The sequence below is a fragment of the Ambystoma mexicanum genome, chromosome 14 (genome assembly GCF_040938575.1).
Source record: "Ambystoma mexicanum isolate Mex_15411 chromosome 14, UKY_AmexF1_1, whole genome shotgun sequence".
Lineage (NCBI taxonomy): Eukaryota > Metazoa > Chordata > Amphibia > Caudata > Ambystomatidae > Ambystoma > Ambystoma mexicanum.
The window spans coordinates 539,222,672-539,245,797 of record NC_090940.1 but is presented as its reverse complement, the minus strand read 5'-3'; the positions used below and the strand labels follow the sequence as shown (position 1 = coordinate 539,245,797).

Genomic DNA, 23,126 nt, shown 5'->3' with positions numbered 1-23,126 from the left:
GTTCAGGTGGCATCGCCACCGATAAACCTGCTAAATGAGGGTTTTCTGCGCTTTCACGAGACCCCGGTGGGAAGATGCATTGCGTCTCATTGGGAGGCGTGGCAGGCCATCACAGAAGACAGATGGGTCTTGTCAGTCGCTCGAGCGGGCTTCCGCTTACCTCTACCCTCTACCCCACCCCTCAACCCTCCTTTTCAGCTGTCGGGCTCGCCCTCCCTCAAAGCCGAGGTTCAGAAACTTCTGGACCTCAGAGCTGTGGAACCCGTTCCCCTTGGGGAGCGAGGGGAGGGCTTTTACTCCCAGCTGTTTATAGTGCCCAAACCCAACCAGGCTGGCCTGCGCACCATCCTAGACCTTTCCCAGTTCAATCTTTTCCCACCCCAAGAGAAATTCAAGATGATCACGCCCAGCCAGATACGGTCCTCCTTGCAGATGGGCGATTGGCTCAGCGTTGTGGATCTTCAGGATGCGTACATGCATATCCTGATTTGGAACCCACACAGGAGATATCTCCGCTTCTCTTTGGGAGAGGAGCACTTCCAGTTTCGAGTGCTTCCTTTTGGCCTCAGCTCAGCGCTGCGTGTCTTCACGAAGATGATGTCGGTGATTGCGGCCTATCTTCGTCTCCAGGGTATCCATGTGTATCCATATTTGGACGACTGGCTCTTACGCAGCCCTTGTCCGCTGACAGCAGCGGGCAATCTCCAGACTCTCCTTCAGCTCCTGTTCCATCTTGGGCTGTCTGTGAACTGGCGGAAATCTTCCATGACGGTCTCGCAGGACCTGATTTTCCTGGGTTTTCGCTGGAACACGATCGACTGCCGAGTGTACCTGACCGGGGACAGAATGGCGGATCTCTTAGCCACGTGTTAGATGTTTGCGCAGTCGGAGAGCATGTCGGCCTGGTGGTTTCAGAGGCTTCTGGGCCTCATGGCCTCGTGTGTGCTGGCTCTTCCTCTTGCTCGTCTCAAGATGAGACAGACCCAGATGGCTCTTCGGAGTTCCTGGCGTCAGGCTGTGGACCCGGATTCCAAGCTGATAATGATTCCGGATTCCATGAGAGTGGACCTTGATTGGTGGTCATCTCTCAGCAACCTGTCAGTGGGTGCAGGGTTTCAGGACCCAGCCCCCACAGTGACGATCACAACGGACTCCTCCCTTCTGGGGTGGGGTGCGACGTTAGATCTTCTTCAGGTCTCGGACCTCTGGTCGCCTCAGGACAAGCTCCTGCACATTAATCATTTGGAGCTTCTGGCGATCTTCCTAGCACTCTGGGCATTCAGACCGCTCATTGCCAACAAGGTGGTCCGCATACGCACGGACAATGTGGTGTCAATGTATTACATCAACAAGCAAGGGGGAACAAAGTCTCCCCCCCCCCTCGTGGACCTGTCCATCCAGATATGGGAGTGGGCCGTGCTTCATGGTGTCTGGCTGCTTGCAGTACATATCCCAGGCCAGCTGAATGTCACAGCGGATGCCCTCAGCCGGCAGACAGTGGTCAGCTACGAGTGGGAGTTGAAGGCGGAGGTCCTCTCATGGATTTTTCTGCGTTGGGGCACACCGGAGGTGGACCTCTTTGCTATGGCGGTAAACAAGAAGCTTCCTCAGTATGCCTCCAGAGGGGGGTTGGCAGCCTCCTCTCTGGGGGATGCTCTCGAGATTCCATGCCACAACATGAGAGCTTACACCTTCCCGCCTCTGCCTCTAGTTCATCAAGCAATTTGGAAGCTGAAGAACTCTGTAAACTGTTCCCTTCTACTCATAGCCCTGTGGTGGCCCGCCAGGTTTTGGTTCTCAGAACTTCAACACCTGTCGGTGTATCCGCCGATCAGGTTACCAGTGACCCCCGATCTTCTCCAGCAAGGGGAACAGCAGATGTGGCACCCTTCCCCACAATCGCTCAGCTTGGCGGCATGGTGCCTGAGTTCAAGTCTTTAGAGCATCTTAACTTGTCTTCGGATAACATGCGTATTATCCAGACAGCCAGGAAACCCTCTACAAGATCCCAATGCAGGAGTAAATGGCTCAGGTTCTGTCATTGGTGTTTAGAAAAGCAGTTGGATCCAAGGGTGGCTACAAATGACACGGTGCTGTCCTTCGTGTCCTCCCTAGCAGAGTCGGGTGTTCACGTTCTGTCATGCAGAACTTACCTTTCAGCGGTTTCCACTTACCTTTCTACGGAACAATGCTCTTATTCTCTGAGTAACCCAGTGGTTAAGAGGCATTTTGCAGGCTTGACACGCCTCTACCCTCCGGTTGGTATTCCGCACCCGCCGTGGGACCTAAATGTAGTCCTGACAGCGCTGTGCCATAAAGCTTTTGAACCAATGGCCACGGTGGACCTCAAGTACCTATCATGGAAAGTGTCCTTTCTGGTCGCCGTTACGACAGCGAGGAGAGTGAGTGAGCTCCAGGCCTTGTCAGTGGAGCATCCATTCTTGGTCTTTCACAAGGACAGGGTAGTCCTACGTACAAACCCGGCTTTCCTACCGAAGGTGGTAACTGAATTCCATCTGAATCAGTCGATCTACCTAACGGTCTTTTTTCCGAACCCTGCCTCAGAAGCTGAAAGGGTTCTGCACTGTCTTGATGTCGGAAGGGCCCTTAAGTTCTACCTTGACAGGACTTCCGAGCTTAGGAGTTCTTCTCAACTTTTTGTGACCTTCGGTAACCCTCAGGGTAAGCAGGCGTCTAAGGTGACTATTTCTCAGTGGATCGCCGCCTGCATCACAAATTCTTTCACCATCCAAGGGCTGAAACCTCCTAAGGGTATTCATGCACACCTGGTGCAGGGCAAGGCACCCGCGGTTGCTTTTCAGAAATATGTCCCCTCGGAGTCCATCGCTAGGGCAGCTACTTGGGCCTCCCCATCTGCTTTTTGTAAGCCTTATTGTCTTGACATGAACTCAAGAGCTGATGCTCAGTTTGGTCAGGCTGTGCTGAAGAACCTTTTTCAGTTAGGGGTATTTCCACCCACCCGTAGTTCCTGTTAGGAGTGCTTTGGAATCTCCCATAAGTATGGAGGAAAGGGGACGGGACGTGGGAGTATAACCAGGTTACTCACCATAGTGACCACCTTACTCCTAGTCCATAGTCCCCTTTCCTCCATACGCCCGCCTGCCGTCCCCTCTAATAAGGTTCCTCTGTTATTGCTACTAGGTCTCTGACCTGGCGATAGAAAGGGACTGATGGGCGATGCGCAGCCAAGGTGGGTGGGGTTACGGCAGCGTGCTGGGCCCCTCGCAAGAAAGAGAGGAAGGACACATTTTTGGAAACATTTTTCGATGCTTTTTACAAAGTTCTCCGGTCCCATCCCACAGGACGGAGAGATGTCCCATAAGTATGGAGGAAAGGGGACTATGGACTAGGAGTAAGGTGGTCACTACGGTGAGTAACCTGGTTAATACTACTTCTGATAAACCAGCTGAAGACTGTGGTTCCTATCAACATCCGTCACTTATAAAAGTTGATGCAAAAACGATTGCGAAAGCCATAGCGAATAGATAGTTGCCTTTGATGCCCCATCCAGGCCAGGGGGGATTTATTCGGGGTGCTCTGCAGCTTTAAACATACGCAGGTTGTACAATGTCATGGCTAGGATTGACCCAGAGGTAGGTACAAGCGGTACAAATATCATTAGATATGCAGAAAGTATTTGACACAGTATCATGGCTATTCCTATTCTAAGTACTGATAAATTAGAGATTTGGACCATATTTTATAGCGTGGATTAAACTTTTGTATGCAAAACCAGTTGTGAGTCTGCACGAATGGTACGCTATCTCGGGGGCTCCTATTGGAGGGCAGTACGAGGTAGGGTTGTGTGCTGTCACCTCTATTTGCTATGGTTATAGAACCATTGGAAGATCTAATACCTGATCAATATAAAAGGACTGGGATCTGGCTGGGGGGCACTCCAGAGGTAATCTCCTTATAGGCCGATGATATCCTGCTATGTGTCTGTGTCCTGTAGATCAATGTAGAGAGGCTAATGGGAGCAGTAGTGGCTTATGGGAAATATTCAGGCCTTCATCTAAATAGAAGTATATCTGTGCTATACCCACTGACTGGTGGGATGGTGGAACCAAACAACAGATTGTCTTAAATGGACGGTGGTCATGATTAAATACTTGGGAATTATAATAGCATGCTTGCATGTGTTAACGTTGGAACAAAACTACACAGTACATGAATCACTTAAAGTCTAAATTGCAAAGATGGGGTAGGATACTGATCTAGATGATGGGGAGGCTCTCGTTTATTAGGTTGACGATATTAACAAAGCTTTTATACATGTTTCAAAATATACCAGTGTGGCCGGGACATTCCTTCTTCAAAGAGCTCAACACACTGTGCACTGCTTTGGCATGGGCTAATGAACAAGTACGGATAAAAAGGCTGTCAATGACAGTCCCTTACGAGGAGGGGGGCATTGTAGCTCTGAACCTTTAAATGTACTACTTGATGTCACAAATTCACTTTGCAATTTACTGGTTTGTTGGAAATGGCTGCCGGACCCACGTCCGATGGGAACAAATGGCGACAGATAAGGGCTCTCTCGGGGCATTCTAGGTGGGAGAGGATACTTTTCAGACAACCCACTGGATCCCTTGAGTGCGACATTGGGAGCGTGGAAGTGACTTCTTAGATGGCAAGGTGTTAGCTCACCATATGATAAAGGTACTCCCCTCTGGGGAATGCAAGGGCTTCCGCTGACTACAGATATAAAAAATAAACTGGCGAGCGGCAAATATACGGACCCTGGGGGCTTGTATGTTAGTGGTCAATTCATTAACTGGAATATAGAACTATTGTGGGAGAAACGCTGATTCAGCTACTCGATTACAGGCGGATGGGCTCTGTCTTCAAATCGAATTGTTGGTCCTTTCCCTGCATAACCATCAATGCATTGATGTACATCATATATAGTTAATAATAAAGAGGGCAAAAAGGCATATCCGCATTGTATACAGTCTGGGACTGTGTAGCGCGAAACCGGGGAACCCAGAGAGTAGGAACAAATGGGGTAGAGATTTCCCGATGGAATTCTCGGATGAACAACGGAGGGCAATATGTGGCCTGACCAGTGGTGGTCGTTGGGCCGGCTCTTGACGGATCCGAAATCCGGCACCAGAAATGGAGCCGGATCTCGGGATCCAGCCAGAGTCAGCTGCCAACACGAACCGCGCTGGAATACTTAATTTAAAAAAAGGCCTTTCTTTTATTTTTTTGGAATTTTTTTTATGGATTCCAGCATTTCTGCATGCACACTACGAGCAACGCCCCCTCTAGACCACGTCCCTCGAGCACCGCCCCTCCTCCCCCACCCGGCCCTTGTGTTGTTGGATCCCCCACCACATTTTTTCCATTTCCACCACTGGGCCTGACTAGGATGGTATCTTGCAACCATAGATTTCGCTTATTTCAGTTTAAGGTTCTTAATGGGCTACACTGTCCCCCATCGCAATGAAGAATGTGAGGGCCATTGCCCCAGGTGCTGATTGGAAAACGCCGATTTATTTCATGTGTGTTGGGAATGTCCTCAGCTTGTACCCTATTGGACCAGTGTTTGCCAGTCACGCTAAAATAAAGAAGCAGCAGGTTGCGTTGTCTCCTTGGGCATGTATATTGGATTATCTTAGCAAAAACAAAGAGGTGATGGCTGGAAGGTTTAGAATTAATCTTAACCACTGGCAATGCTCTGGGCACCCTCCAGACCACCGTTCTTCGCCTGCCAAGCCATTACAGAAGGGAAAGACCATATGCAAATCAGGCTTGGCCCCACCCCAAAAGGGGCAGTCCAGCCCGAACTGCTAGGCCACATCCCTTCTGCACGAGACCACAAGCATCCCCAAACATGTTTCGCCCTTGTTGGGGCTCATCAGTGAGAAGTAGCTTGGGTCTCTAGGCCCAGCAGGCACGGGACCCACGTCTGGGCATACCCGTCCCACTCGGGGTCACATAGCAAAAACAAAGAGGTGATGGCTGGAAGGTTTAGAATTAATCTTAACCACTGGCAATGCTCTGGGCACCCTCCAGACCACCGTTCTTCGCCTGCCAAGCCATTACAGAAGGGGTGGGGCCAAGCCGGATTTGCATATGGTCTTTCCCCTTCTGTAATGGCTTGGCAGGCGAAGAACGATGGTCTGGAGGGTTGCCCCGAGCAATGCCAGTGGTTAAGATTCAGTCTAAACCTTCCAGCCATCACCTCTTTGTTTTTGCTATTGGATTATCTTGACAAGATGTAGGAGACTAACCGGAGATTTTTAAACATGTGCTTACTTTTGGCTAAGAGATGCGTATTGAGCACATGGAAACGGAAGCAGACGCCATAGGCGGAAATGTGGTTGAATGATATTATTTGTGCAAATGAAGAAACACTTTTATATTGAATGCTTTTTATGCTGAAACTGTTATAACGAAAAAACACATAATATTTTTTTTTTTTTGGGAGGGTGCAGGGGTCCCCCCACAAAACCCTTGTTTCCCACCCCCTAAAAGCCCACCTCCGTTTTCGAAAAGATTTAACCCCCTTACCCCACCCACACATATATTCTCAATGTGTTTTCGTTACAAAAGTTTCGATGTAAAAGTATGTCTGCATAAAGGATTCGTTATAAAGAGTGCATACTATGAAGAATGGTGCTTAACTGTATTACCTGCTAAGTGTTGTCCTAAAGACCTATGGTCGGACTTTCGAGGATACTTGCAAGAGTCGCAACAACTGTAGATGCTGAGCATCGTGCTGGGGTGCAGCTGGAAACGGGAGCCAGTGATGAACACAGCAATACGTAGTGTATGGTAACTTTGTAATACACTCTACTTACCATTTGAACAAGTGGTAAGTACATTAAACATAAAGAAAATGTTTCACACATCGATTCATCGATGCAGTGAAAATAATAAAAGTAGTTACAATATTGAGTAACATTAAAATACCGGTTATATAAAATGTAGGCAGACGTTCACGCTATGATATGTGTCGTCCATAACAATGTCAATCGTGGATCTTCATGGATGTGTGCATCCTCCATCTTTAGCTTTCCCAAATCTGGATATTTCACACACAAATGAGGCGTGTTATTTTATTCATTTTTTTTTCTTTCGGAAAGCTAGATGTAGGCCAGCTACTGCAGTCATTAAAATGGCAGCCCCACACCACTGAAATAAAATGTTGTTTGCAGGGACTTCCAGTGTGTTCCACATAGAACATGTGCCCCTTCCTGCTCTCGCTCCCCGCACCCCTATCTCCGCTCTCCCTATCCCCTCCACATACCGTGAGATCTCATTCCCAGATTCTGTGGACGGTTCCCTGCCGCTTTGTGCTCAGTCTCTTTTTCTCGTTCGTTTCATTAGCCCTCAAACACTCGAGTAATCTTCTACTGGCCACTTGCTCTGTCCTCTCTTTCTCTCTTCTGCTCTCACCTAAACAGTGGTCGAAGTGTACCAAAAGAATTAGTGGGACTATGTTCCCTGCTGGTCTGCCCCGCTCCTCACAAACCCCATTCCTGCACCCCCTCCCACACACAATACAAACTCCCAAACACACCTGCTATTTGTGGGAATGTGCAGTGCAGTGAAGTGCAAGCTTCAACTTCTTCTTACACTTTTATTTTAAAACGAAACCATTCCAGAACGGTTTCCTTGTATAGGAACAGTGAAACTTAAAAATAAAAAGTATGGGAACACTGCTCCCAACCGCTCCTGCCCACTTCGACCTCTGCACCTAAAGAGATATCTTGTATCTCTGTCAACCTCTTTACGCCCTTAATTTGACTATGTAACTCTGAATTTGTTAATTTTATTGTACAGCCTCTGCATGTACAGTGCTATGTCAAAAGCGCTATACAAAACAAAATAAATACAAGTCTTACCATTTGAGATGTGCAGTAGAAAGTGACAACACATATGGAGGAAACAGAAGACCGAGCAAACAAAAGTCTTGTAACATTCTAGGAAATAAACACAAACAGACTATGTTTTAGTGAAGCCATTTTTTGTAAAAGTTTACGGCCTGAAAAAATCAGAAAAATGAAATCGAAGCAGTGACGTCAATGACTACCATTTTTTTGCAGCATGTTTAAAATCTCCCTTTCAACTGTGGTCTCTCAGAAGAACTCTTAATTCCTCAGAAAACAAGTAATTTCCTTCATTTCCTCTCTACAGTCGTTCCTCCACTCCCTGTGCAGAAATAACACATCCCATTGGATGCCTTGCCTCTTTTGCTATGTTCTACGACCTAATACAAGGATGGCTTCTCATGAAAATTCCAGACTTGTAGACATTGAATGTTATGAGTTCTCGCAAAATGGTAACTGATGTTCTGCAAATATGATATTGAACTTCCCTCATAAATAGGTTGTTTCAAGGCCCCCGAGTTCGTTGACCCCGGAAATCGCAGTAGATGGTGCAGACCTACTAATCAGCCACTTGCTTGCTCTCTTCCAATGAGCTGGGGATCTTGTGGTGCTTTTTCTGTTTCTTACAAAGTGCTTTAAAGTTATCTCCATGAAGTCAAGATTAGTAGTGCAGAAATTGAATGCCCCAGTATTCCGATGCTTAAACTTGTTGTGGAAATGCCTGTTTATCCTGGGGAACTGGCTGTGCCTAATTGTGACTTTTCATGCATTGCAGGTCCAGCAACTCAGCGCCCGGTTCAAAATATTCAGAATGGGCCGTCGCTGGATGAAATGGAAATACAAAGAAGGTATGAAACAAAGAACAATGCATGAGAAATGTTATATGATATGATAGTGTATTTATATAGCGCCTATACACAATGTGTTTCAAAGCGCTTCAAGGCAAGGGGAGGGAACAAGGGGAAATACAATGACATTCTAACAGTCCATGAACAGTAAGGATGTGAAATTAACTATCGTACTCGGCCTGGCGACATTTCAGACAGTGCAAGAGCTAAGACATAGATAAGGAAGGCAGGGGGAGAGTGCGAAGTAAATGGAAACAGATAGGCGACTACCATACTAGGCATGACGACATTTCTGTTAGAGCTGGAGAAAAACAAAAGGTGAGGGAGAGGGGTGCAGAAAGGGTGGGGAGGAACAAAACAAGCAACTATCGTACAAAGCCTGACGACATTTCAGATAGTGCTGCAGGTGAGTGGGGAGGAAAAAACCAGTAAGGGGAGGGGGGAGGAGACAGACGAGGTTGCTATCATGCTAGGTCCAGGGACAATTCTGATAGAGTAAGTGCATAGAAGAAAGTAAGGGGAGGAGATAGGACAGGAGGGGAGAACAGAGTAAGCAGTCAAAAAAGAGTTGAGAAGCACGAGGGAAGAGCGAATACAATTGCAGAAGTCCGTAGTAACGCATCATGTTACAAGCCAGGATACAAGATGAAGACGGGCACAGCATTATTCAGGGCCACCATGAGTACAAGATGCAAAAGAAGTCCAGCATGAGAGTTGAGAAAGGGTGACGCACCATGAATCAATGAAGTCCATAAAAGTAAAATCCAGCATTGGCCACAAGACGGTGATGGTGAAACCAGAATGTATCAGGACAGACTCCTGCAGAAGTACGCAGGAGGGGGGAATCCGGGTAGAAGAATCGAGCAAGACAGGCAACACCTGGGGGGGCACAACGGAACATCACAGGGGTACCAAAGGGGGTGAGGATAGCCTGTGGGGACAGAAGGAGTAAACACATGTTGGTGCATGCTAACCTGCTGTCTGAGCAGTGGGTCGGCTCCTGGTTCGAACAGGTCCAAACAGGAATTGCCCTTTTCTTTGTTTGCCTTTTGCTTCGGACGCACGGGCGAGAGACGCCCTTGATGTAAGAGTTAAGAGCAGGAAGGAAGAGGCAGGGCTAAGAAGGTGGGTGGTGCCTAGATCCACTTGCCCCTGCTCCCCAGCTGCAAAGGAAACGAGGCTGGAGGGCTCCTTAAGTAGGGAAAAGAGCAGCAACCAGGAAGGCACCAGAGGGGCAGGGCTTAGGCCAGGTGACCCAGATCCACTTGCACCTGCTTCCCAGCTGCCAACCACATTTGGAAAGGGTTGAGCTCGCCAATATTGTTAGACATTCCGCGGTTTTGTATAGCTTTCAGTGGCCATAATCAAGGAGACTTTAATTATGTGATAGGTTTACCTCATTTCCCTGGTTAGCCTATGTTGGACACAAAATATAACAGCGTGGTCTTTCTCCTGTTTCTCTTGCGCCCCGTCCCCTTTCCTCCATACTGCATGGGCGTCCCTTCGAAGGGATGGGAGACGGAACCTTTTCACCAGGAAAAAACCTTCTTCCCCTCTAAATTTAGAGGCGCGTGGGGGTGTGGCCCTGGGAGCATGCGCTGCCCCGACTCCCCCCCTCTGCCCCCGGTGCCATACCTCAGTCCCCCTTTCCGTGTTGACGGGAACAAGCCGAAATCACCAGCGCTCCAGGGTTTGGCTTCGGCCAATTAATTCCACGCGTGGATACTTATCTTTGTCTTTTTATCATTCATGTACTCGGTCCTCAGGTGTCGCGCTCCTCCCCGGCGCATGTCGACTTCCACAGGGTTCAGCAAGCAGGTGTCCATCCTGCAACAATCTCTTCCCAACGTCAGACGCCCACGCGCTCTGCCTACGTTGCTTTGGCCCAGACCACGGTTGGCAAGCTTGTACAGCCTGTGCCTTGCTGTCATCGAAATCGCTGAAGAACAGACTAGCCAATTGGAGGGAGCTCTTCCGGAAGTCGCCTCCAGAGGACCTCAAAAACTTCATGGAACACAGAGCCAGGCTCAAGGTAGGGTCGCTATTCTCCATCGCACCCCGCAAAGGAGCCTCCTTCCCAAGGACTCCCCGCGTGGGAGGGACCGTTCAGGTACTTGTACCAGCATGTGCACTAAGGCTGCTGAAGCTACCGGCCATGGGGCGGAGGGATCCTTGGATCCTTCCAGTGGCATTGTTGAGGAACCGGAAGGTTCTTGTTCCGGATTGTCATCTGAGGGGCTCTGCCTTGTACCGGCAATATGGCCGAGGTGCTACGCCCTAGTACCACCAATACGTCCGACAGGGTGCCTAAATGCAGCTCTACCGACCCCCGGGTCGAGGTCTGTCACACCTACCGGGTCTAGGCCCGAGGAGCAGCGTAGGCCTCGTGATCCACACATAGGAGGCTGGGCCCAGCGAGCCGAGAAACACGTTGCAGGCACATGGCAGGCAGCTCGACAAGATGGACGCTGCACCAGACAGAGGCACCCGTCTGACGCCATTCCAGGAGTACGGCAAAGAACGAAAGTCAAGGTGGGACTGGCCTCAACCAGGTACGTGGCCTACAGCCTATTCTTCTTATGCGCAGGGCAGTTTCCCACTGCGTCCATACGAGCAGGGTATGCAGCGGCTCCAGCAGCTCCCGGCTACCCTGTCAGTACACCCTAGCACCTCTCCGGCCAGTAAAGAGGAGTTCTTTGAGAGGTTCCTCAGGCTCATGAAGTCACCTCAGATGGGGTTATCCTCAAGGACACCATCATGGAGGTCCTTCCTATGAGGCTACCAGCACCACAAGCTCCTCCGCCGGCATCCCCATCCCGGCGCAGCCGCCGCCTCTGGCTCCCCAGCCGATTCCTCAGGCGGTTTCGCACCAGCCACAGCCTCCTCCTCAGCATCCGGCTGCGGTCACTGTGCCCCACCCTCCAGCTCCAACTACTCCTCCACCTCCACAGAATCCTCCTGATCCACAGGATACGGATGAGGAGGAGGATCCGGACACACCATCCTCAGCCAGGACCTTCCACAAACGACTTAACAGGGCTGGCGAAGTACCTGGGCTTACCCCAATCTGAGGCTGAACAGTCGGCAGAGGGGCTTCTGGCTGAAGTCCTATGACGCCCCTCTCCCAAAACGGGGATTCCACTGCAAACCAATGTAGTCTTCCTGGCCTAGAAGGGTTGGCTCAAGCCCCACTCGGACCAGCCGGTCAATCGACACCTGGACGCCAAGTACAGGCAGATGGAGGGGGATACACTCATGCAATCTGCCCATCCTCAGCCACGCTTCTCAGTGATTGCTGCGGCATCACTATACTCCAAGCCTCAGTCATCATCAACCCCCAAAGCAGCGACGCTACTAGGCAAGGAGGAGAAGATCTTGGAGGCGTATGGGAAGAAGCTGTATTCCAACGCGTCCTTGCATCTTCGTCAGGCCAGCGCTGATGCCATGCTGGCTGCCACTAACCAGAGGTTATGGCGGGAAATTGCAGACTTCCTCCCGGAACTCCCTACGCAGAGCCAATCATGTTTTAAGGCGGGACTGGCAGAGGCCAAACTGGCGGCGCAGGACCTTGTGGAATCAACCATGGCCCATATTGACACCTCTTATGCCCGTGGCGATACAGATGGCACAGCCAGAAGGACAGCCTGGCTCCAGACAACGAAATTCAACCTGGATGTCGAGGAACGCATATTAGATCTACTGTTCGAGGGTGGGGGGGGACCTCTTCCACTCCACCATGGACGAAGAGCTGTACAAAAAGAAAAACAGCTCACAAACGGCCAAGTCTTTATCCATCTTGACCAATACCACACCCAAGTCGTACACCCAGTCACAGCAGCGCTACGACAGGGGTATACTTATGGAGGCTTCAGCAGCTTCCAGGAACCGAGAGGCAGGCAGCCGGACCACTCGCTGTCTCAGAACCGACGCAAGCAACAAAAAGGGGATGGGGTAGTAAGGGCTTTTTTCAGTCCTCCTCCTTCGCAACAGCCTCCGAGGGAAAGAAGGTGTAACACGCCTCTTCGGGTCCACGTGTCTCCAGTGGGGGGCAGGCTTTCTCTCCATGCACATTTCTGGTGGCAGAATTTTGCGGACCCCTGGGTCCTCTCCGTAGTATCCATGGGGTACTGCCTACCCATCCCAGCCTCTCCTCCACTCCCTCAGGTTGGGACAGCAACTCTTCTGGCGGAGATCCGGTCACTCGTAGAAAGTTAGGCAGTGGAGGAAGTCCCAGCCTCCTAGCGAGGCTTGGACCTTTACTCCAGGATTTTTGCCATTCAGAAGAAGAACCAGGCGGGCCTGAGAGTTGTGCTGGACCTTTCAACCCTCAACCTCTCCTTGCCTCTACAAAAATTCAAGATGGTTACGCCAGCTTTTATAGCGGAAACATTGTGCAAGGGAGACTGGATGTGCTCCCTGGATCTGAAGGACACGTACCTACACGTCCCGATTTGACAGCCCCATCATTCTTTCCTACGGTTCAGGATCATGGGCTACCATTCCCAATACAAGGTCCTCCCTTTTGGCCTCAACTCGGCCCCTGGGGTCGTTACCAGGCTCATGAATAGGGTGGCTGCCCTCCTCGGGGCGCAGGGCCTCCACATCTACCCTTACCTCGATGACTGGCTCGTCAAGGCTACATCTCTGGAAGCATTTTGCCACTCTTCCCATGCCCTTATGAACACACTGCACAATCTGGGCTTCTCGCTCAATCTCAAGAAGTCGCAGCTGACATTCTTGGGCCTCATCTGGGACACGTGCTCTGAGAAGGTGTTCCCACCGGAGGACAAGATCTTGGCCATCAAGAGGGCCACCACCCACTTCCTCGGCAGAGAGGTGAGCTCGGTATGATGGTAACAGCATCTCCTGGGCCTCTTGGCAGCGGTCCTATTAGCCGTCCCACAGATGAGATTGAGATTGAGGATGAGGAGGATTCAGCTGCACTTCGCGGCCTCATGGAACTAGGATTGATCATCTCTCAATCTGAGATGATCAGCGTTCCTCCATCTCTCCACCCGGACCTAACCTTGTGGTACAGGGACTGCAACCTATGGACAGGCAAGCCCTTTCGGCCGCCCACCCCGCTGGCCCCCATCACCACAGACTCCTTGCTCGAGGGCTGGGGAGCCACCCTGGACGACCTCCTGGTCCACGGCACCTGGACTCGACAGGAGCAGGAATACATAAATTGGTTAGAGATTAACCCCATCTGGCTAGCGCTCAGAGCATTCCCACCACTTCTCAGGGGCAAGGTTGTCCTCATCCAGACAACTCGACCAGCATGTACTACGTCAAAAAGCAGGGAGGCACCAGATCCCCTCCTCTGTGCAGACTGGCAATAATCATGTGGGAGTGGGCCCTGGAAAACGACATCTACCTCATGACAGACCACTCCCCGGGGGAATCCAACCTGGAGGCGGACAGGCTCAGCAGGTTGGGAGCGTACAATAACGAGTGTCAGCTAAATTAACTTGTTATTCAGGGGATCTTCAAGAGGTGGGGTCATCCCCAGTTGGATCTCTTTGCCACCTGGCACAACAAGAAGTGTCCTCAGTTTACCTCCTTACAGGGACAGGGCCCCGGCTCCCTAGGCGACGCATTATGGCTTCAGTGGAATGCCATGTCCGCTTACGCCTTCCCGCCCACTCCGCTGATTCAGAGTGATTTGCAAGATCAAGGAGTCTCACCACCTCAACATCACTCTAATAGCTCCACGATAGCTGCCCAGGCCATGGTTTTCAGAGCTGCTCAGCCTCTCGGAGATTCCTCTGATTCACCTCCCGACGGGCCAGCACATCTTCTGGTGCAGCAGGGGGCAAGGTCATCCACCCCGCAGCTCAGAAACCAGCACTCAGTGTGGTGCCTGAGCCGGTAACGCTGCAGCACCTCAGCCTCTCCCAGGTTAATCTGGAAATCATACAGGGCGCAAGGAGCAAGGCTACCAGGGCCCAGTATAAAAGTAAATGGACCAGGTTCTGCCACTGGGCAAGGAAATCGACCTGCTGGCATGTACTTTGGACCACGTGCTCTCCTGCTCAGCGCACCTCGCCCACTCTGGTGTGCAGGTGGACACCTGCCGTATATACCTCGCAACCATCGGGGCTTATAGGAACTCGGAGCAGGGGACCTTCTCCTATCCTATCATCAAGAAACATTTGACGGGGCTCGCAAGGCTCTACCGGCCCATCAAGAGGCTGCACCCTGTGTGGGACCTTAACATAGTCTGGGGAGCCCTCATGCCCAAACTGTTTGAGCCAATGGCGTCCACGGACATCAGGCTGGTCACCATCAAGACGGCCTTACTAGTAGGTCTCACCTCGGCTCGCAGAGTCAGCGAAATCCAGGCGCTGGTCGCCTCAGAACCATATACTACCTTTCACAGGGACAAAGTAGTCTTGCCGACAAACCCAGCATTTCTGCCCAAGGTGCCATCTGCTTTCCACTTGAACGAGGAAATGGTCCTTCCTACGTTCTTTCCCGATCCTAAGGAGGAGGCACAGAGAGTGCTGCACTGCCTAGATGTCAGGCGTGCCCTTCAATTCAACTTGGGCAGGACCAAGGGTTTCTGCAAATCGGACGCCTTGTTCCTCACTTTCGGAGGATCAAGACCACGCTATCAGGCCTCCAAGGGCTCCAGATACCGGTGGATGGTCTCGGCCATCAAAGAAGCGTATTTGTGGGCCAGCACAAGCCGCTTCCTGCCAACATGCATGCCCACGCAGTCAGGGCCAAGGCAACGGCCATTGCATTCCTGCGCCATGTCCCTTGGCAAGTCATAAGCAGGGCGGCCACTTGGGCCACTCCCTCGGCTTTCTGCAAACATTACTGTTTGGGTGCCGGCTCTAGATCTGATGCAGCTTTCAGACAGGCAGTTCTCAGGAACCTATTTGCTTAAGGAGGGTCACCTCTCCACCCTGGGACTACATTCAGTTGTAATCGCCCATATGGAGGAAAGGGGACGGGATATAAGAGTAATTGTAAGTTACTCACTATAGTGACTAACATACCCTTACTCCCCTTTCCTCCATACGTCCCACCATCCTCCCCTTAATAATACTGGCGTCATTAGGCAATGTTAAATCTATTGTTGACGTGTCAATGGGGACTGAGGTGCAGCGCCGGGGGGGGGGGGGGGGAATCGGGGCAATTTAGAGGGGAAGGTTTTTTCTGGTGAAAAAGGTTGTTTCATGTCCATTGGAAGGGACGCCCATGCAATATGGAGGAAAGGGGACTACGGTGAGTAATTTATAATATTTCACGTATGCATCTCGGACTAAGCTCCTGACTGGAAAAACAAAATCCTCTTTATTTTCTTTAGGTAAACTAAAGAGAGGCAACAGAATCTAAGAAACTCCAATGAAAAGATTTGGAATGGCTACTTGGCTAACAAATATGTAGGATGAATTTACAAGCATTCCCATAGGGTGCATCTCACCAAGTTTAGTTTTAATATTCTCCCTCTTAATGTGCAACAGACTTAAGACTACTCTTGACTATAATAAAGCATTATAGACCAAGGGAGTTGTCATGATTGAGACATTATTCAGATTTTTTGGACTTATGTATATTCCAGAGATTATAGAATGCATTACAAGCATTCTGGTTGGTTGAGAGGAGTTCTGGAATTAAATCGTTGCGATGAACAGTGTTGTTACCCATACTACCCAAACTATGCGTAAAACCAAATTGTTTTCTTTTTTGTGTGTGATTATTGCAAAGAAATAGTGGAGCAAACACTTGCAGCCCAATTCATGGAAATTAATGTGCGCTGAAAATTCCCGCGCAAGCGTGCAAAACTGTGCGAATTGCAGTGCAAGTGCGAAAATCGCAGCAAAACCCGCGCACATCGATTCATGCAAGTCCGTGCGCGAGTAAAATGTGGGATGTGCGCTGAAAATCTGCATGGCGCACATGTCATCTAACGGCGTGCGCTACGGCCACAGCGAAGTGCACATAGCGCAGCGCACATAACAAAAGTAGGCGTAACGCGGGGCATGACACGCGGAATGGGGAACAACGCATGAAAATGTGGGCGTCACGGGGGAAATACAGGAGGCAAGTGCGCGGAACGCCTACAAAACGTATTCATGGAATCGAATAGGGCAAACCAGCGCACCGGCGAAGACGCGCACAGGCCTAAAAACGTACGCCACACGAAGGCAGGCAGTAGCGTCCCTGCGCATGAAAAAAATGTGCGCCAAAATGTGTGCTAACAAAAAGCACGTATATACAGCTCTGATGATTGTCCCATACTGTGGCCCTCTTGGACAAATGACGTGCAAAGGGGTACGCGACACACACGAACACCCGCTGTGTCAAAAATAGCGTGTGCGTGTATTTCGGGGGTGCGCGGGAAGTTTCACACGCGATTGGCCTTGGGCGAGCGGGGTGCGTGTAAATCTGGGGTTGCGGGAAGTTTCACACGCGATAGGCCCTGTGCGAGTGGGGTGCGTGTATTCCTGGGGTTCGCGTAAAGTTTCACACGCGATTGGCCTGGGTACGTGTAAATCTGGGGTGCGCGGGAAGTTTCACACGCGATTGACCTTGGGCGAGCGGGGTATGTGTATTTCGGGGGTGCAGGGGAGTCCTACACGTGAATTGGCAGTGTGGGTCCTCCCAGGTGTTCCCTCTAAACCCTCCAAGGCCCCTGCAGGCAGCCCACACCACAGGGGACTACCCATGTCCCCTTGCAACCCCACCCCCCAACAGTGCAGAGCACCTGCCAAGAGGCCCCCACTCATGTCCCCTTGCACCCCCACCCCCAGCAGTGCAGGGCCCTGCCAGCAGGCCCCCACTCATGTCCCATTGCACCCCCACCCCCCAGCAGTGCAGGGGATCTGCCAACAGGCCCCCACTCATGTCCCATTGCACCCTCACCCCCCAGCACTGAGGGGCACCTGCCAGCAGGCCCCCACTCATGTCTCACTCATGTCCCCTTGCACCCCCACCCCCCAGCAGTGCAGTGCACCTGCCAACAGGCCCCCACTCATGTCCCCTTGCACCCCCACCCCACAGCACTGAGGGGCACCTGCCAGCAGGCCCCCACTCATGTCCCACTCATGTCCCCTTGCACCCCCACCCCCCAGCAATACAGGGCACCTGCCAGCAGGCCCCCACTGATGTCCCCTTGCACCCCCACCCCCAGCAGTGCAGGGCACCTGCCAGCAGGCCCCCACTCATGTCCCACTCATGTCCCATTGCACCCCCAATACACGTACAATACAGTAATACACGTACCCTGCTACAATCGCGTGTTAAACTTCCCCGCACCCCAGAAATACACGTACCCTGCTGAAATCGTGTGTGGAACTTCCCCGCACCCCAGAAATACACGTACCCTGCTGAAATCGGGTGTGGAACTTCCCGCGCACTCCAGTAATACACGTACCCTGCTGAAATTGCGTGTGGAACTTCCCGCGCACCCCAGTAATAAACGTACCCTGCTGAAATCGTGTGTGGAACTTCCTGCGCAGCCCAGTAATACACGTTCCCCGCTCTGCGTTTGCTGTTTGGCAGCCCTGTATACTGGTCCAGGGTTAGCGCAGCCCTTTGCGCTGAATTGGGAATTTTGATGGCTTTTCCTTGCGTGAGGGCGTTCTTGGGGGCGTAACTGGCGCTGCTGCAGGGTCGCTGCGCCACGGCTGGTTTTGGAGGCTAAAATCCATGAATACGCTGTGCGCGGAAATCGATTTTAGCGCACGTGGCTGGCTCAGACATTCGCACGCGCACACTGCGCCAGCCAAGTGCGCCACTTTTGTGCGAATTTCTATGAATTACCCTGTTGGACTCTACAGATGTTTTGCACGACTCCCATGATCATTCACCATTAACTACTGGGAGTTGCAGTTAAAAACATCTGGCAAGCTAAAGGATGCACACACCCTGGATCTTTCTCAATCAAGCCATTTAATGTAGGAAATATCTAACTGGAAAATTGTTGGTCAGTTTCAGTAGAATTCCTCTTATCCATAGTACTTTTAGTATTGCTCCTTTCTGAGATTTTAAAATTGATTTTTATAATATTCTATGCTATTGCTGATCTAGTCAAAATTGTGCATGTTTTCATAAAGTATTCAGTTTCCATCCATTGTATAAGAATTGTGATGTTTGACCTATTGTGCTGTTTTATGCATTACCAATCTGAAATAAATGAGATGACGGACTAGAGCATCATGCTATAGCCACTTTCTGGATAAATACACTTTACTCTTTTCACACATGTTGGGGAAAGGTCAACAATGTCTTTTGGAGAGAGGTCTAGAAGTGCTAAACGGCTGGTGTTTGTGGTGTGCATAAGTAAAGCATGGACCAACTTTTGTGTAAGCCAAGATTGTGATGAATTGTTAGTACATACTGCTGTACTTTTAAGGTTTATGCAGAAAAACGATCTTAACCTTTTGAGTACCTGGCCCCCTAGTTTTGACCAGGCATTCTGGACGCCTAAGAGTTGCCCGGGGTTCCCTGGGACTTAGGGGTGACATAGGGCTTACTGGCACCCACATTTGTTTATACGTGTGTCCAGTGCTGCAAATAAGATTTTGAAGTGAGAGTATTGTACTTCCTATGTTTAAAGTTGGGAGTAAAATAATTTTTTCGTGAGTACAAAAGTAAGTCTGATTCCCAATGGCAGTATATTATAAGCGACTAAAAATAGGTTCTAAATGTAAAATAGAAATGTTTTGTAATTAATATTTCTTTGCACAAAGGTATTCCTGCACATTAAAAAGATAATTTTACATCTTCCGATCAGGCACTTATAATAGAAGTGTTTCTTCCTCTGGCACCAAGTTTCCTACTAGTCTAAACATATACATGAGCGTGTGAATGAAAGCAGAGAACAGCCTCCTATGTGTCTTTTTCTGTCGTTGTTGGAAGTATTATTATTCCCTGTTTTTATTTTTTGTGTGTATTTATGTATTTTTAGGGAGTAAAAGTGTCCGATACACCCCTTATCTGTAGAGCTGTGTTAGCGCACTGTGGCAATTGTGACCACTTTCTTAGAGTGTGAATTTACATCCTATGAGCACGCAATTGGTCGATGTGACAGACATTTTATCTATTGCTCTAGGTGAATCGATATTTTTCTAATCCGACAGGAATAGATATTGAAGGTAATATAATTTAAATTGTTTTGTTTGATTGCTTCCCACATTAACAACTATATTACTAGGTTAACATATACTTTCAGAAATGTACACTTTTGTTTTTTACAAAAGTCTGAAAAGGTGTTACTGTTGAGTAATACTGATGATGTTAGGTGCCAATTTAAATTGGACTAATCTGCCGTAATGAACAACCATTTTACAGGTACACTAGGAAGAGGAAAATTGATTGGAATATGAACTTACAGGCTTGCCTAGAATACTCTTAAAATACCTTATCCAGTTCTATGTTCTCGAGTATATAGCTAAGTATATTCTCAAATACACTAGGGTATGTGCAACAACTAATTGATACATGTTTATTTTATTTGAAATATAGAAAGGTATATCATAAAAGTTGTCACAGTTAAAGTACAACAGCTTCATTATTCATTATAAGCTTTGCCACAAAAGAGAAACTATTGAATACATGATAAAATCAGTATACATAACTAAACAAAAAGAGCATAAATATATTCGAAACATTATCCAAAGAAAATAAGATTCTAGGCTTGTGTGTCAAGTTACATAACAGGCACCAATTAGCATGACAGGTTTGTTGTAATATGATCATCAAAGGCTAGCCCTGGTCGTCTGCTCAGGATCACATGTGTCCATGTGCTATTTTCTGCTTTGTTCACTTTTCTTCTTCGTTTACTTCTTTCCTTATTGCTATCTGCCTTTAATTTGATTCTTGGTGTTAAGATGATGAAAGTATGGAAGAGAATATATCAACAAACTTCAAAAAGTCCACCCTTTTTCTCTTTGTCATAACATAAGACTCCTCAGACATAGCTCCATAGAACATGCTGTCTGTAACCTCCAGTGGGATAAGGACATTATTATGTCAGTGATATCACTTTCTAGAAAGTGCTTCTGGGTAATATGCTAAGTGAAAGCTTGTTTTTCTTTATTTATACCACCCATGTATACATAGGTCCAGCCCTAAAGATAGGTGGCATACCAGCCACTTTTACTCCCTAAAATAAACTACTCCCAACAAAAAATAATGGAGAAAAATTTGAAAAAAATAGGAGACAACAGAGATGTAGGAGTCTGACGACTTCTCCACCCACATAACATAACATGCGCATTTGTAAAGCGCACATTCCCCCTCGAAGGGGCATCTTGGTGTTAATAACAGATGTGTTATTGTTACCCAACTTAATGGTACTCATTTTATTGATCTCGGAAGGATGAAGGGCTGAGTGAACCTGCCGGGATTCGAACCTCGGTCCGGGGCTATTAACACCGGATCCCGAGTTGTGCCAATGCTGTTACTCCCCATTTTACTAAGAGTCCATAGGACTCTATGGGGCAGTATCAGAGGTAAATCTTAAACTTCCCGCCTGTTCTTGGGATTGGGCAGAGCGGTAATGCTATTACCGCCACATTTTTACCGATCCGCCCAACCCCTGGTGAGGCCCCATGCTATTAATCTTTGCATTTGCACCAAGTATTGGTTGCAACATATATTCATGTTAGAGTAAAAAAAAAACATGCTTTCTCACCTTAACAATAACCACATTGGAAACTGATTAGATTTTATCTCTGTAAACAAAAATAATTCTACTCTCAATTTAAAATAATAGTGAGACAAATTCTCCCAACTTCAGAACATTACATGAAGCCCTGAGGTGCAAACCGATAGGGGTTTGATAATAAACTAAACTACATCAGATGCCTACCTGTTAGTGTCTTTTACCCCTCCAATCCTCTATCACCTGAAAAATGGCTTACATCACTCACAAGGTTCAAAGAAACAATTCCATTCTACATGGCTGAAATACTCGCCATCTTCGGAAGCTGGCACAGCACCAGAAGCCACACCATTGCCAGACTCGAATTTAAGAGGTTCATGTAGGAAAAAAACCTTCAAATATGCCAGATAGGCACCTGGACTGTGAAATAAAATAATGAAGCACATCCCTTGGCTCAATTTCGCCTGAAAATCATGAAGGCATGGAAGACTCCACTCTTCACGGAGCACCTCATCACCCATTAATTACTTTTCTCAATCTCAAAATAGCCTACAACAGTGGGGCATGGGCTGTTTCAGGATGTGTACTGGCCTTATGAAGGACACATAGATTGGAGGCTACAAATCTAAGGAGGGCTCCCTTCACCTCCTCCCTTCCTATTTATATTCCCTGTTCCATGTGCTTCTGACCACAGCTCTGGAAAGACAACTTTCAAACGCAGTTGATGGTGCACAGGAGGGGCACACTCTCCTGATATGGTACCTGGGGATGGACCCACAATTTCTCTGCTCTTAATTGTAAGGACTAACCTCACATCGGCTATGTACATTCATCAGGCTGCTTGATTCCCCTTCTTAGTCGGGCTTCTTCTACTGGTCCACTCTTTGATGTCACAGCTGTTATGTTAATTTCTTAAGTGCACGGTCACCCGAGGGCATCACGGTGCTAGGGAGGGAGGTCAAGTTCAAACCAGGAGTCAAGGTCGACAGAGGTACATGCCTAGAAGAGCGCAGTTTTAAGTGCTTTTCTGAAAGCCAAATGATTTGGTAGCTTCCTAATCTGGGGTGGTAACCCATTCCATAGGTTGGCCGCGGCTATAGAGGAGGCACAGCCACCTATCTTCGTGCAACGGTACCTGGGTACAATAAGGAGATCTGCAGTAGATGAGCGCAAAGAGCACCCAGGTTGATGGCGGGAGAATTTAGCTTGAAGAAACTCTGCTCCCTGGGAATGGAGAGCATGGTGAACTATGCATAGGGCCTTAAATCTGTTGCGCTGGCTAACCGGTAGCCAGTGGAGAGAGCGTAGCATGGTGAACTATGCACAGGGCCTTAAATCTGATGCGCTGGCTAACCGGTAGCCAGTGGAGAGAACGTAGCACCGGGGTAATATGGGCACCATAAGGGATGCCAGTTGCCATCCGAGCTGCCAAGTTTTGTAGATGTTGCAACCGCCGTACAAGGCCAATGGGTTGGGCCAAGTACAGCGAATTGCAGTAGTCTGTGCGAGATAGAACCAAAGCCGCGACCACCGGAGGGCGGAGAGGTTCAGGGTTCATAGGGAGAACCTTCTTCAGGACCTTAAGTTGGTAGTGGCCTTCCTGGCAGCTGGCTGCGACTTCGTTCGCCATCTACAAGGAGGCAGAAAGGATAACCCCTAGATTTTTTAACTTGCCAACCGGGCTAGGAAGAGAACCAAGAGTGGAAGGCTAAAAAAGCAGAAACCCCGAGTGAAGGATCAGGGGGACACCCAACCACCAGGATCTCCGTCTTGTCTCCGTTCAGTTTGAGCCAA

General features: G+C 49.1%; 1 protein-coding gene across 22 annotated transcripts in view; it reads left to right on the top strand.

Annotated features, from left to right (window-relative positions):
• The window catches only part of EVL (Enah/Vasp-like), a 965,108-nt gene that overhangs the window by 653,715 nt on the left and 288,267 nt on the right, over positions 1-23,126 (top strand). For all 22 annotated transcript variants that reach the window (XM_069637816.1, XM_069637808.1, XM_069637813.1 and 19 more), the window contains one exon: positions 8,638-8,710. In XM_069637816.1, the coding sequence (XP_069493917.1) occupies positions 8,638-8,710 (73 nt within the window). The remainder of the gene's footprint in view (positions 1-8,637; positions 8,711-23,126) is intronic.